The 14,257-nt window shown below is 37.2% G+C and overlaps 2 protein-coding genes across 9 annotated transcripts in view; one reads left to right on the top strand and one right to left on the bottom strand.

The window, feature by feature from the left end:
* The window catches only part of LOC107709925 (aryl hydrocarbon receptor nuclear translocator-like protein 1), a 35,793-nt gene extending 25,767 nt beyond the window's left edge, over positions 1-10,026 (top strand). For all 7 annotated transcript variants that reach the window (XM_016514592.1, XM_016514591.1, XM_016514593.1 and 4 more), the window contains 12 exons: positions 471-550; positions 640-732; positions 832-949; positions 2,629-2,778; positions 2,869-3,115; positions 4,566-4,672; positions 4,759-4,909; positions 4,996-5,084; positions 6,362-6,458; positions 6,550-6,646; positions 7,999-8,092; positions 8,173-10,026. In XM_016514592.1, coding sequence (XP_016370078.1) covers positions 471-550; positions 640-732; positions 832-949; positions 2,629-2,778; positions 2,869-3,115; positions 4,566-4,672; positions 4,759-4,909; positions 4,996-5,084; positions 6,362-6,458; positions 6,550-6,646; positions 7,999-8,092; positions 8,173-8,324 — 1,475 coding nt within the window. In that variant the 3' untranslated portion in view covers positions 8,325-10,026. The remainder of the gene's footprint in view (positions 1-470; positions 551-639; positions 733-831; positions 950-2,628; positions 2,779-2,868; positions 3,116-4,565; positions 4,673-4,758; positions 4,910-4,995; positions 5,085-6,361; positions 6,459-6,549; positions 6,647-7,998; positions 8,093-8,172) is intronic.
* Positions 9,278-14,257, bottom strand: part of LOC107709927 (BTB/POZ domain-containing protein 10-like) — a 13,165-nt gene continuing 8,185 nt past the window's right edge. For both annotated transcript variants that reach the window (XM_016514597.1, XM_016514598.1), the window contains exons 5-8: positions 12,355-12,475; positions 11,637-11,834; positions 11,144-11,254; positions 9,278-10,536 (exon numbers count right to left, since the gene is read on the bottom strand). In XM_016514597.1, coding sequence (XP_016370083.1) covers positions 10,217-10,536; positions 11,144-11,254; positions 11,637-11,834; positions 12,355-12,475 — 750 coding nt within the window. In that variant the 3' untranslated portion in view covers positions 9,278-10,216. The remainder of the gene's footprint in view (positions 10,537-11,143; positions 11,255-11,636; positions 11,835-12,354; positions 12,476-14,257) is intronic.

The raw sequence follows: 14,257 nt of genomic DNA, 5'->3' as shown, positions 1-14,257 counted from the left end.
CGCAGGGTTTAATTTGGTTTTGTTTGTGTATGTTTTTTTTACTCTCAAGGCTGTGATTCCCATTCACTTCCATTATAAGACTGACAGACAGCAACGGTTTGAGTTAAAATCTTCGTTTGTGTTCTACTGAAGAAACTAAGTCACCTACATCTTGGATGCCCTGGGGGTAAGCAGATAACATCAAATTTTAATTTTTGGGTGAACTATCCCTTTAAGGAGCTTCTTAATTCTCTATTCCGAAAGCATGCCATTACATGAATGTCACATATAAACAGTGCCACCAAATGCATTCTGTTGTAACAGCGAGATCTAGGAAGGATTTAGTGTGAAAGTATATTTCATTGGTTCCTACAGCAGGTCAAGTGATTCATGTACTTCACATTGTGTTTTGTCTATTTGAGTTGTTGGTGCACAAGTACTCACAACAAGTTAATTGATTACTTATGCTTATTTTATACTGTATTTTTAAGGTGCTGCAAACCCTTATACTGAAGCTAACTACAAGCCAGCCTTTTTATCCGAAGATGAGCTGAAGCACTTAATATTAAGGGTAGGTGACCTAAAGAAATGAATCCTTTTGTGTTATGCTGAGTGACAAACCCTGGCTGTGACTCACTGGTGATTCATTTGGCATCTCAGGCTGCTGACGGTTTTCTGTTCGTTGTGGGCTGTGATCGGGGAAAGATCCTTTTTGTGTCAGAGTCTGTCAACAAAATTTTAAATTACAGTCAGGTAAGGCCTTCTAATGCTACTGTGATTCACCACTCAGCTTATACGAATCATCAGACTGTGAAGTGACTCACTATATTGCCTGCTCTCTTTGTCTCACAGAATGACCTGATTGGCCAGAGTTTGTTCGATTATTTGCATCCTAAAGACATTGCAAAAGTCAAAGAGCAGCTCTCATCTTCTGACACAGCCCCACGCGAAAGACTCATCGATGCTAAAAGTAAGTTAGCACCTGCTAATAAATACACCATTATGCAGACAAACTTTAAAGGCAGGAATACGCTGCATGACTTTTATTTTTTTCCATTTTAAAAGACTAGCATCATACTTTTTTTTTTTGTTTTAATTTGCATTATACATATTGCTGACTTTGTAAATGCTTACAAAGAAAAAACTGGGCATCATGCACTAAACGACCTGTACCAAAAAGTAGTATACTTCAAGTTTATTTTATTAAGTATACTTAAGTCAATTTCAAGTATATTTGTAAGTATACTTTATGTAGTAAGTATACAAATATCAGTGTACTAGTAGTATTCTTGTAAGTGTACTATTTCAGTACTCCTTGGGACTAAATTGGCCCACTTTCTAGTATATAAAAGTATACTTTTAAGTATACTTTAAGTATAACAGTATTAAACTTTGAGTACACAGCTAGTTTACATCAATATTTTTAGCTTGTACTGTAACTATACTAAAAGTGAACTTATAGGTATACTGATAGTTTACAAATTAAATACTTGTAGTAGCATTTTAGTACACTTTGAAGTATAGTCTCAGTAAACTACTAGTTTAGTAGTTTTATACTGCAAGTATACTCTTAAGTTTTCTTTAAGTGAACTTTACATCATACTTTAAGTATACTACTATGTCCCTATTTAGGTATTAATTTGTATATATTTTGTTACATGAATATCTGAACATACAAAACATCAAAAGAACAGGGTATCTGCTTGTAAACAAAAACATTTTATTCTAGCTTCATGCATTCTTTTTTTAAACACTTGAATGTGGATAAGTTTCATAAATAAAAAATAAACAAATAAACAACATTTTGAACAAAAAGCAGAAAAAAGACTATGAATTGGATTCAGAATGATAATCAAAACGTAGATGGAGTCGATCAACACCTCAAAGCTTGACAGTCATTATTACCTCTTCATTGGTCGACATTTTATTCCATAACGTTACACAGTTTTGATGCTGTTTTATGTCTGATGATCATGTAAGATTACATGTGGAAGCATCTGTTGTTTCAGGTTCTTAGTTACTTGTGTTTTTTTGGATATTCTGTACAGAAGATGTGTAATAGCGCCCCCTACAGTATAACAATGAAAGTATACAGTAGCTCAAACATATTTAGACTTTTTCTAAGCATAAGTCAAGTATACTTAAATGTAATTTTAAGTATTTTTCTGAGAAGTACGTAAAGCCCATTTCTGAGAAGTACATAAAAAGTAGATTAAAAGTATACTTTCCTATTTTTGGTTTAAAAGAAGTATACTAATAGCACACTTGAATAAACTTCTTTTTCGTAACGGGACTCACACTACCAGATTTGCAAGTCGTTCCAAACATAACAAACTCACACAGAAACATGTAACTTGTTGCTTAGAGAAACATGACAAATGAAAACAATTTGTGTTCTAAAATCAGCTCAAATGATCAAATATGTCTGATATCCTCTGACTGGATGGAATCATAGTTTAAAAAAAAATCTGTGCCCATCATACACTACGTGATTTTATGTGAAATCACTCTGACTATCTAAAATCTGCAGACTGGCTCTGACTCGTCCAGACTGCAAAATGGGGCAAAAATCGTGGCCTTTATTCACTTCAATTTCATTAGTTTTAGTAGTTTTTGAACTTATCTGACAATGAATTGTTATTTTCTCAGCTGGGCTGCCGGTCAGGACAGACATTGCCCCTAGTCCCTCCAGACTGTGCTCGGGGTCCCGACGCTCCTTCTTCTGCAGAATGAAGTGCAACAGGCCCCTTGTCAAAATGGAAGACAAAGATTTTCCCTCAACTTGCTCCAAAAAGAAAGGTAAATCAGTTCTTTCATTTACTTTGCATATTGTTCAATATTCAAAGACAATGTTTCAACATCATAACTATTGCTTTCTTCTCCCTGCAGCCGATCGCAAGAGCTTCTGCACCATCCACAGCACTGGCTATCTGAAGAGCTGGCCGCCCACAAAGATGGGCTTAGATGAAGACAATGAGCCTGATAATGAAGGCTGTACTCTCAGCTGCTTAGTGGCCATTGGCCGATTACATCCTCATATTGTCCCACAACCCACTAATGGAGACATCCGGGTGAAGCCCACAGAGTATGTCTCACGCCATACCATTGATGGGAAGTTTGTCTTCGTGGACCAAAGGCAAGTGGTGACCATTGGGTGCCTTGAAATGCAGTTTCAGTTTGGAGGTGCGGTCACATTTGCTTTTCAATGGGAATCAACACAAAAACTCACAGCGCCAACCAATAGCAAGACTCTTGGTTCAGAAGTGACCTCTGTGTGGGTGGAGTTTGGTCATTTAACAAGCAAAACTAAAGATCCACAGTGGATGAGGCACTCATTCTGGGAGAGTTTACTCACCACACATTAAAACTGTAACATTTTCTATTAAGAGGCTGTTTGGAAAGCAGCTGTTTATGGTTGGTTCGTTTGTTAGCTGGCAAGAATAGCTTTGGATTTTCTGCTTTCCTTCACATAGCAATGGTAAATGTGAGCACGCCTTAACTTGCTTCAATAATCTGAAACAATGCCAGTGCACTACAACATGTGACATGCTTGTATGATATGGTATAATTTTCCAGACTCAAAATTACATTAGTGTAAGATTTAAGCAAACTGTTAGGTGGTTGGTAGATGTTTGTTTTGTCTACTGATGGATAAACTGACTTGGATTATATGTTTGGTGTCCATGCTGACCTTATGACCAATCTTTATGTTAGCGTGACAGCTTATTTGGTTTTGCGAGCACAGTCCAGGTCAATATACAAATATAGCCAAGGTGCAGATGGACATAAGGTCACGGCCTGGCTAGAGGCGGAAATATAGGACACACAGTGCACCTAAAAATAGGCTTTTATATGTCAGCTGCACCTGTGGAGTCTTAATGTTTGCGTATGTGGTCTTAAAGTCTACTGTTAAACATACTGTTTTTGCTTATCCAGAAAGAAAAAAAAAAGTAGAATGGGGAATTTCTATCCATTGTTTGAGAAACATTGCACTCAAAATTAGAGGCAGATCTAAATGTGAGCTTGCAGTAGATTGTAAGAAAGAGAGCAGTAGAAAGAAAAGTAGAAAATTTTATTTGAAGCAAAATTATTTGAAAGTTAGGTGTTCTAATTTGCTTGCCGCGACTCTCTGGTGCATCAAAAGCATATACTATTGATTAACAACATCAGAGATCACAACAGGTCTGTCTTTAAAAGTTTGAGTTATCATTCAAAATCTATTTCCCTTTGGAGAAAATAATTGGAGTTTTCAATTCTGGAACCCAACTCTATATGTCACCCGAGAGAAGTCTGCTGTTTCTGTCGTTCTGCCATCATTCGTTTCACTGGAAGATCAGGTTACAATATTTCGATAAAATGGAAAAAAATGAACAAATGCAGTGTTAGATCTCGCTAACTCTCACTGAAAATTAACGACTTTCGGTCATTTTGATGCTGTCATTATGTACACCCTACAAAACGTATGCTTTATATTAAGCATTAGAGAGAAAAAATTTGATGTTTGCACAATATTACTACCTGCTTGCAAGCACTGTAAAAACACTTGTATTCTTCTGTATTTGACAGATGCCTCTGTTTCATTTTAGGGCCACAGCCATTCTAGCTTATCTACCTCAAGAGCTGCTGGGCACGTCGTTCTATGAGTATTTCCATCAGGATGACATCGGACATCTTGCTGAATGCCATAGACAGGGTAACAGTAGAGCGATGCTCTCCATAAAGTGTAGCACGGCCAGATTTCTGGTTCTGACCTCACTATCTGTATGTCTCTGTTTGCAGTGCTGCAGATGAGAGAGAAGATCAACACCAACTGTTACAAGTTCAAGATTAAAGATGGCTCTTTTATAACTTTAAGAAGTCGCTGGTTCAGTTTCATGAACCCTTGGACCAAAGAAGTAGAGTACATTGTCTCGACTAATACAGTCGTCTCGTGAGTGAACAAAATCTATAATGATATAATATGTTGCCATATGTTCTGATGGTTTAGCTTACTAAATTGTATGGCTGTGTTTTCAGAGGCAGTTCTCTTGATGGAGCAGAGCCTGGTTATCCTCAGCTCACTGCCTCCCCCCAGAGTATGGACAGCGTCCTTACAGCTGGTGACAGTAGGCAGATTTCACTTACTTTCCACATCCTAACACAACAAATAAACAAGTGACTGTTAAAGCATGTACTAACCAGACACAAAAAGTTACCTGTGACAAGTCATTTTTCAGTTCAACATCACAGCCAATCAGAACATACGGTATGTTTAATTATAGGATTTTGAACCAATAGGATTTGGCTGTTTGTGGTCACCCAGATAATACAGGACCAACAAAAATAATGAAATTTCTCCCCTAAAACTTTAATTTTTTTGCATAATTAAAATGGTATTAAGCATAAAGAAATGGTCTATTTTAAAGGGGTGACATTATTTGTATGACATTTAAAGCAAAATGTCTCCTCTAAATTCTCTATATACCTAATTCTTAATACTGTAAAAAAGTAATAATAATAATAAAATAAAAATAAGAATACAGTATACAATGATGAAATGAATGTTTTCAGCTTACATTTGAGTCTTTGATTTTCTCATTCAACAAATACTACCTTTCTGTATATGTACATGAAGTGAGGGGAAATTGTGAGAGCAGCATATGGAAATTGTGAGGAAATTAAGCACAGAATTAAATCATAATCATAAGTGTCTTTACTGTCACTTTTAAACAATGTAATGTGTGTCATTGCTGAATAAAAGTATTCAATTCTTTCTTAATGTTTCTACAACATTAAGCAAGAAAAAAAAATGTTTTCAACATTGATAATAATAAGAAATGTTTCTTGAGCAGCGAATCAGCATATTAGAATGATTTCTGAAGGATCATGTGACACTGAAGACTGGAGTAGAGATGCTGAAAATTCAGCTTTGCATACAGGAATAAATTACATTTTAAAATAAAGTTATTTTAAATTGCAATAATGTTTGACAATATTACTGTTTTTACTGTAAATGCGGCCTTTGTGAGTATTAGAGACCTTTTAAAGACTTTTTTTTTTGACTGCTATATATATGACCCTGGACCACAAAACCAGTCATAAGGGTAATTTTTTTTTTTTATAAATAAGCTTTCCATTGATGTATGGTTTGTTAGGATAGGACAATATTTGGCCGAGATACAACTATTTGAAAATCTGGAATCTGAGGGTGCAAAAAAATCTAAATATTGAGAAAATCATCTTTAAAGTTGTCCAAATGAAGTTCTTAGCAATGCATATTACTAATCAAAAATTAAGTTTTGATATATTTACAGTAGGAAATTTACAAAATATTTTAATGGAACATGATCTTTACTTAATATCCTAATGATTTTTGGCATAAAAAAAAATTGTTCTGCTGCAGGCTCAGGGAAGACTGTCCCTGGAATCCCTGGAGGCACAAGACCCGGAGCAGGAAAGATCGGCCGCATGATCGCTGAGGAAGTGATGGAGATACAAAGGTATGCTGATCGGACGTAGGATAATCTGCATTTGAGTCATGATCTTGATGACATTGCAGCTGGTTTTACCTTTCATTGATATGACTGACAGGATAAGAGGCTCATCGCCCTCTAGTTGTGGCTCAAGTCCCCTCAACATCACCAACAGCACACCCCCTCCTGACACATCCTCGCCGGAGGGCAGGAAGGTAACCTTTGTGCTTCAGTTACAGGGACACTAGGATTCTGTGATTCCTATGATGTAAGAATCACGGAATCAGTCATAAAAATAGAGTTTACAGTATAACGAGAAATGTCATGGAATTAGGCAATAAATCAGTAGGGCTGTACACTTAATCAAATCATGATATGGTCTAGTGTCTGTGAATATAAAAGCACAAAAAGACTGCTATTGAAATATGAAGTCAGCATCTTCTGCGAGGCACAGTTTTGTCTACTGCTCTCCACATACTAAAACACACGTGACGCTTGTGATGTTTTCAGCATCTGCTGCAATATGAGGACATGAACACATCACTTCACCAGCATTTCACCATTTCGTTTGAAATCTCTCTGATGGCTTCAAGACAACCCGTCAAAGTTTGGATTAACTTAAAGAGAATGTGACAGAAATAAAATGTTATTGTACAGCAGAATATACTTCTCAAAGTAGTAATAATAATAATAACAATAGTAATAGCAAAATAAAAGCTTATTTCTTAAGGAATATCACAAAATTTCTCTTACATGTTTTAATTTTAACAGTCAATAGGGCCCTAAAAATATTGTTTTAGTTAAAAAGAAAATGTTGTTAAATTGTATGTTTCATGACTTAAATTAATTAGACATGCTTTTTTGATTACTAAAATTTAATTAGACATGCTTTTTAATTATTAAAATTTAAACAGATGGAATCCAGAATAATTTGAAAAAACAAAAAAATTTGGGAAACAAAAACAGATTTCATAGGGCCCTTAAACTGTATTGTTAAACTAAACTAAAAAAAGATATTGTTGAATTGTATAAATTTCATGATATCAATTAATTAGACATGCTTATTGATTACTAAAATTTGTTTAGACATGCTTTTACTAAATTATATTTAAGCATTAAAAAAATCAAATGGAAAAAATTGAATTTTGGAATACTACAGATTTCATAGGGCCCTAAAACAATAATCTCTTATTTATTCACCCTCATGCCATCCCAGATGTATATCTCAGATGTATTTTTTTCTTCAGATAAATACAAATTAGATATTTAGGAGAAACTGATTCATCCACACGAGGGGTTACCTTCATGTTCACTTGGCTGTTTTTGAAGCGTTTTTGAAACCTTTGGATTAATATAAAAAATATTTGTGTTCATCTTAAGAAAAAAAGTCATATATATCTGGTTAACATGAGGGTGAGTAAATGATGTGAGAATTCATTTTTGGGTGGAGTATGCCTTAAGGTGCAGTCTCTGACAAACATATTTAGATGTTTACATATTTAATGTTACATTAATGTGTTAATACTAATTGTAATAGCATCTGATTTTATTTTTTCTAACTGCTTAGATTTCAAATGGTGGAACTCCAGACATTCCTTCAGCAGGGATGGTGTCGGGCCAGGACAGCATAGGATATCCTTACTCTAACAGCTCGATTTTAAGTAAGTTGTAAAGGTGATCTGTTCAGTGATTTGTCAGTGTTGCTTTTGAAACGGTTCACAATACCGTCTCTGATCTGCAGGTGATAATTCACACATCGGTATCGGTGACATCATGGATGAGCCGGGCTCCAGCAGTGATGAGGCTGCCATGGCGATCATCATGAGCCTGCTGGAGGCGGACGCAGGTCTGGGAGGTCCCGTGGACTTCAGTGACCTGCCCTGGCCACTGTGAGAGTCCTGAAGGAGACCGCCACCCATCATGTGTACGATCCATCTCAACCGCGTTCAAACCAGCTATGACCCTGACAATCTTTTTTGGTGACATTGCATTTGTTTTTGTCACGGTGCCTCAGGTAGCTCCACCCACAGCAAAATCGTATTGGTCCACAACCTCATTCCACAGCTGTATGTTCAAATGTGCCAAAAGTAGACTGTAAAAAAAGATGGACGACACATCTCCACTTTCTTCTACTATAGAAAAGTGACGGCAAAAAATCCCATTATGGCCACTGTCATCTTGCAAAAATGACGTCATTCTGAGACTGATTTTGCACAGTAGTGATTCGTTTGGAGCCCGTGTTTGCACAGTACTGATCGTGAGGTGGAGCTGTGGTATCAGAGTTCCTCGCAAATTCCCCTGGACCCAATCGCAAGCTCACACTCCCGTTTTTAACGAACCATCAAATAACGAACTAAAAGCAAGCTAAATAGAAAAATGAACACTTGAACATACGTCGTATGATTAAAAACTACCTGAAATGATGGAAACCATCTTGGGGAAAAGTTTATTTTGTGTAATTAGATTATTTTTTAAGTTTGGCTTAAGTCCCATTCGTTTACATTGAGTGGGCGGGGTTTATGACCTCTACTGCAGCCAGCCGCCAGATGGCGATCGAAATGTTTTGGCTTAACTTTTCAGGACGTGTGCGGCACACTTGGTGTCAAATAGGTGATACTGTCATTATTTCACTTTCATTGAGGACAAAAATTGGTTTATAGCACCTGGTTGGGACACAATCTTCAATCTTCTTGCAACACACCATTATCAGTGCTGGTACGGTACCTAAGGATATTGTTTCAGTCTACAGAATGGAGCACTTAATGCCAAACAACTAAATGCGACAAATCCTGTTGGGCTTACCGATTTTTTTTTATATCCACCTCAGCATTTCTGATTTTTTTTTGTGTATTTCTGCATATTTGCTCACTAATCAAATTTTGGTGATCCATGTGAATTGTAGCCTCAGCCTCAGGCCACAAACAATGACTTGATTTAGACATTATATTCTCCGCAAGCATAAAATGTGCATATTTTTTTTTTCATTGAGATCTGCTTTTAAACTGAATACCAAGTATTCCTAAACTTGATTGCTATGTAAAATGGCTCTAGCTTATTGTATTGCAATGCATGTTGTTTCTCAAATCCTCTGCATCTATTCTGTAACTGGAACTATTTTTATCCCATGTGTTACACGATCATAACAGTTTCAATTATAATCTTTCCCATCAGCGAAACACCAAAAGCAACCAAAAATTAAACTTCATGTCAAGCGCTGTACATTATATATCTTTATTAATACAATGATTTTCAAGCGCTTGAACAGACAGATCTTGAGCAGATAAATTAATGTCGATCCAAAAAAAACCACGGCATTCGTTCACCAGGCAAATGGACCTCCTGAGGACACACAGGAGTTTTGAGGAGATCAAGAGGAGAGCTTTCCAAAAGAAAAAGTGGCAACAACCCAAATGCATCAAATGAAAAGAACATCAAAATTATAATAAACTCATTGCAGTAATAATATAGTAAAATGGAAAAGAACAATAGTAATAATAGTTATAATCATATAATAGGCCCAATTACAAAATAAGTGAGGTTGCAAACTTCATTTCAAACAAACAAAAATAGATTTCCTTTGGTCAAGTAAAAAAAAGAGAACAGCGAAGACGGAACACGAGAGCACTGCCCATGCCAGTATCCCAAGTCCATGATGTTGTTTTTTCTTTTTAAATACAGTAACTATACAGTTGAGGCTCTAAGGCTGTGGAGGAGGTGCAGAAGGCAATCTGGTTATAGTGTCACTCTGGTTCATGCTGCAGCATGCTGTGAAGGGGCGTCTGCTCTCAGACGGCAGGCGAGGGGGCGTCGGGGTCAGGCTCGTTGCTGTAGTGGTGGCCGGGGGGAGGGTGGTTGGGAAGAATGTCCAGTTCATCCACTTGTGGTCCGGGATTCATCACCACAAGCTGGTCCTGGGGAATGTCTGCCGCAGCCGCTGCCAGGTTCGTGATGGACTTGCTCTTCACGCACTGGAAGTCCACGTGTCGACTCTTGCCTTCCTCCTTCTCCCAGGACATGCGGATGAACGGTCTTTGGACGTAGTTGTAGATGACTTCAGGCCTACCGCCGGGGCGCTTTTTCACTTTCTCTTTGTATGTTGGATAACCTACAGATGCAGATTTGATACTCAAAAAGTTGTGATCTTCTGATGTGGGTCATGACCACCATGGAAGAGTTCATTAAAATTAAAAATCTGTCATTATATTTACCCTCATGCTAAATCTTGCCCTTCTTTGTAGCTTTCAAATCAAATATGGCACCTTTCGACTAGAGGAAGACTGGTATATCAGCCAATATTTGGCCATTATGTCTAGACCCAGTTCTAATGACTCTGCTTTGTCAACGAGTATCAGACACTGTTTTCACATTTGTAGTGAATTTTGAATAAATGTTGTGTAAAATTATTTCACATTTAATTTAAGCAAATTTATGTGCATCTCATTGGCTTTCATTACATTTCGGCCATCAGGCATCCTGCTTTGTAGATATCAATATCGCATCAGATTTGAAGACAATAACAAACATCTTTGGTTCTCAGATTTGTCGTGAGCAAATGTCAAGCCTGACATCTGCTGCCATATTTGATTCATTGCAACTTCAGAGAATTACAAGTTTTGGGTGAACTATGCCTTTGAATTATTAAAATGAGATTGCATATTTGAATAAATACATATAATGTTGTAAAAACAGCATGCAAAACAAAGGATTCTTACCTTCGATACCCAGTCTAATTTTCTTAAGTCCTCGCTCTTTTAAAACAGATTTGGCTACATCACGGTTTTCAATGTACTTGAAGAAACGATACAGTTTTGTACTATATATAACTAAAAAGGGGAAAAATATATTTGTTTTAATATATTTGCTTTAGCCACAGACAAAAACACTAGTGATGCACTGAAATTTCAGCAACCAAAAGTATTCCGCTGAAATGGCATGTTAGACAACAACAGGTAAAAATGTCAGCTGTGTGGACACTAGAAATACAGTAGGTTGACTATCAGTTTCTATCAATCTTTATTTTGATGAACCAATATGGATTCTTAAATCCCAAGATCCATAATTTAGTCCATGCTTTTTTAATCAATTAATTAATAGATTTTTTTGTTTGTTTGTTTTTTCAGTTTGGGTAAAATATTTTGGGTGTGCATCACTTACAAACACTTCTCAAATATTTTTAAGATGTTACAGAAAGGTGTGTGTGATTACTTTGTGAATACTCCTCTCCCATCTGAGGTGGGTACTCCTCATCCCAGTCCACCACATCATCGTCTGTGAGCACTACGATGTGACACTCCCTCTCTCCGCTCTGAGCGCTTGCCACCATCAGAGGAAGCACCATCTCCTCCAGATAGAACTCAAACTGCCGCCGAGCACCGTCATTGGATAGTTCATGCATCAGGGCACCTGAAGAGACAAACCGGGTCAATAAACAAAAACCTGAGGAAAACCAAAGCAGGCAAATCTGGCATTTTGTGAAATATGAGGCAGAAAACAATGTTAAAATCCTACAGTTGTCAGATCACAGTACTGACATGGACACTGACAGAAGATTAAAGGAATCGTTCATCCAAAAATTAGAAATAGTCCTCTATCCTCTAATATGCCTTGATGGTTTTGTTTCTCACAAACACAAAGCTTCACACTTCACAAGACATTAATTGATGGACTGGAGCGGTGTGGGTAACTTGTGGATTATTGTGATGCTTTTATCAGCTGTTTGGACTCTGACGGCACCCATTCACTGCAGAGGATCCATTTGTGAGGCAGTGATGTAAAGCTACATTTCTCCAAATCGGTTTCAATGAAGAAACAAACTCATCTACATCTTGGATGAGTAAATCGTCGTCAAATTTTTATTTCCGGGTGAACAATTCCATTAACGTAAATCTCGTGTATCAGGAATGCCATTTCAGGAATTACTCACTCAGGTCTCGGCACTTGATAGTACTGTAGTCAAAAGAGATGCACAGATAGTCGCACGCTTCCCTCAGCTCAGGAATGAAGATTCCATCAGGACAGCGGATTATCCCAGATTTATAGTAATCCTGCCAGTTAGAGACAGAACAGACAACACAAAAGATGTCATTACAGAAGCTACACCACTTAAAAACACACATGGATGTAGGCCAGATTCATGTTGCACTGCTGCTCACTATCAGCTAACTGGAGAAGTGCTAATGATTTTATTCAAAACATTTTAGACTTAACACCACAATTTAATTAAATTACAATTAAATGATCAATAATCACTCACTTAAGGTTAAATTTTAAAACCTCTAATAATTTAATAACAGTTCAATACAACTTTTAGCAAATATCATAATGAATATCCAATTTTCATACTAATTTTCACTGTACATTATTATGCTGTGATGCCTAAGTTCACTTGCAGCATTTAAAATTTGTTTTTGTTTTCAGATGTTTTATTTGTTTTTTTTATTTAGACCCCTCAAAAATAAAGCATAAAACTTCAATATCAGCCATTTATCAGTTACTGTCCATTACATGAAAATTATTTTCAGCTTATCAGTATCAGACAGAACGCCAAAAATGTATGCAGTAGACCATATGTCCATGACACGTTAGAGCCAAATAGCTCACAAAGGTGATGCAGATTCAAATCCCATTCCTCATCCCCTCTTCCACAAAAACAGTAATTGTATTGCATTCAAATTGATCCTGCAAATAGCATGCTTCTCTGTTCAAGCTCTCACACTCAACACATCCTCTCTCTGGATTACTAGTCAGTGCCATTGTTTGAATGCACTCATCTGATTTTATCGATTGTCTACAGCAGCATGATAAACACTGTCCCGAGACACATAACAGACACTGCAGCGAAAGATCATTACAGCAGGATATACAGCAAAGCTGATGACAGGCTTAAGCTGCGCTTAACATCATTATTTAAAAGCTGTTGCTGGAAGCTCATTATGAGATGTTCTCAAGCCGAAGCAGCCCACAGTGAAAGCTTGTGACTAAACCACAGACCTGTCTTAAACACTACTATACCCCTGCAAATCAACTATTAGACTTTATCAGTGCACTGTCTCCAAATTAACAAGTTTAAAATGTTGCCATTTGTTGTCAAACACATGAGTCCATTTGGGATATCCTTGAAAAAAAGTTACTGTTTCTGAAATCAAAGCTAAGGATTTGTGATAGACTGGAGCTTCTTAAGTGGGTCGCACATGGGACAAGAAGCACCACGGGTAGAATAAGGTACAGGTATTGTATATAAAATGAATAATTCTGTATATGCATTTTGTCCGCCTGCAGAGTCTGGTGTGTGACTCGCTTTAAAGGGGCAATGAACTGAGAAATCAAAAATCCTTTGATCTTTTGACATATAAGAGGTAATTTTACTATAAAAACATCCTGTAAGTTTCAGAACTCAAAACTTTCTCATTAGTCTAAAAACAGCTTATATTGAAGCCAATCTGCCAAAATGACAGGTTAAGGAATGTGCCACTTTATTGCATAACAGTGTGGCTAAACACCGCCTCCGCAAAAGATGATCACCGCCTGCGTCTACTAGGCTTGCCGCGATAGACGGTGCTGACGGTGATACCGGTGTTAAGCCGCAACACCGGTTGCGTCACTTGCCCACCACGGCACCGACCCCCACCATCTTTTTGATTTTTTTATAGTAATAAAAATCATTTAGTTCAGTAAAAGAACAGACACTACAATTAAAAACTGAATGCGGCTACTCAATGCAGCGTGCCGAACGACAGTCGCATCACAGATCAGATTTCATTTCTCCAGTGAGGAGAGTGAGTCGAGCTGACTGACAAGAAGAGTGGGGTGAGACAGACAAGACGATC

Source organism: Sinocyclocheilus rhinocerous, unplaced genomic scaffold (genome assembly GCF_001515625.1).
Source record: "Sinocyclocheilus rhinocerous isolate Xijiao unplaced genomic scaffold, SAMN03320098_v1.1 scaffold2612, whole genome shotgun sequence".
Lineage (NCBI taxonomy): Eukaryota > Metazoa > Chordata > Actinopteri > Cypriniformes > Cyprinidae > Sinocyclocheilus > Sinocyclocheilus rhinocerous.
This window is presented reverse-complemented; position numbering and strand designations above follow the sequence as displayed.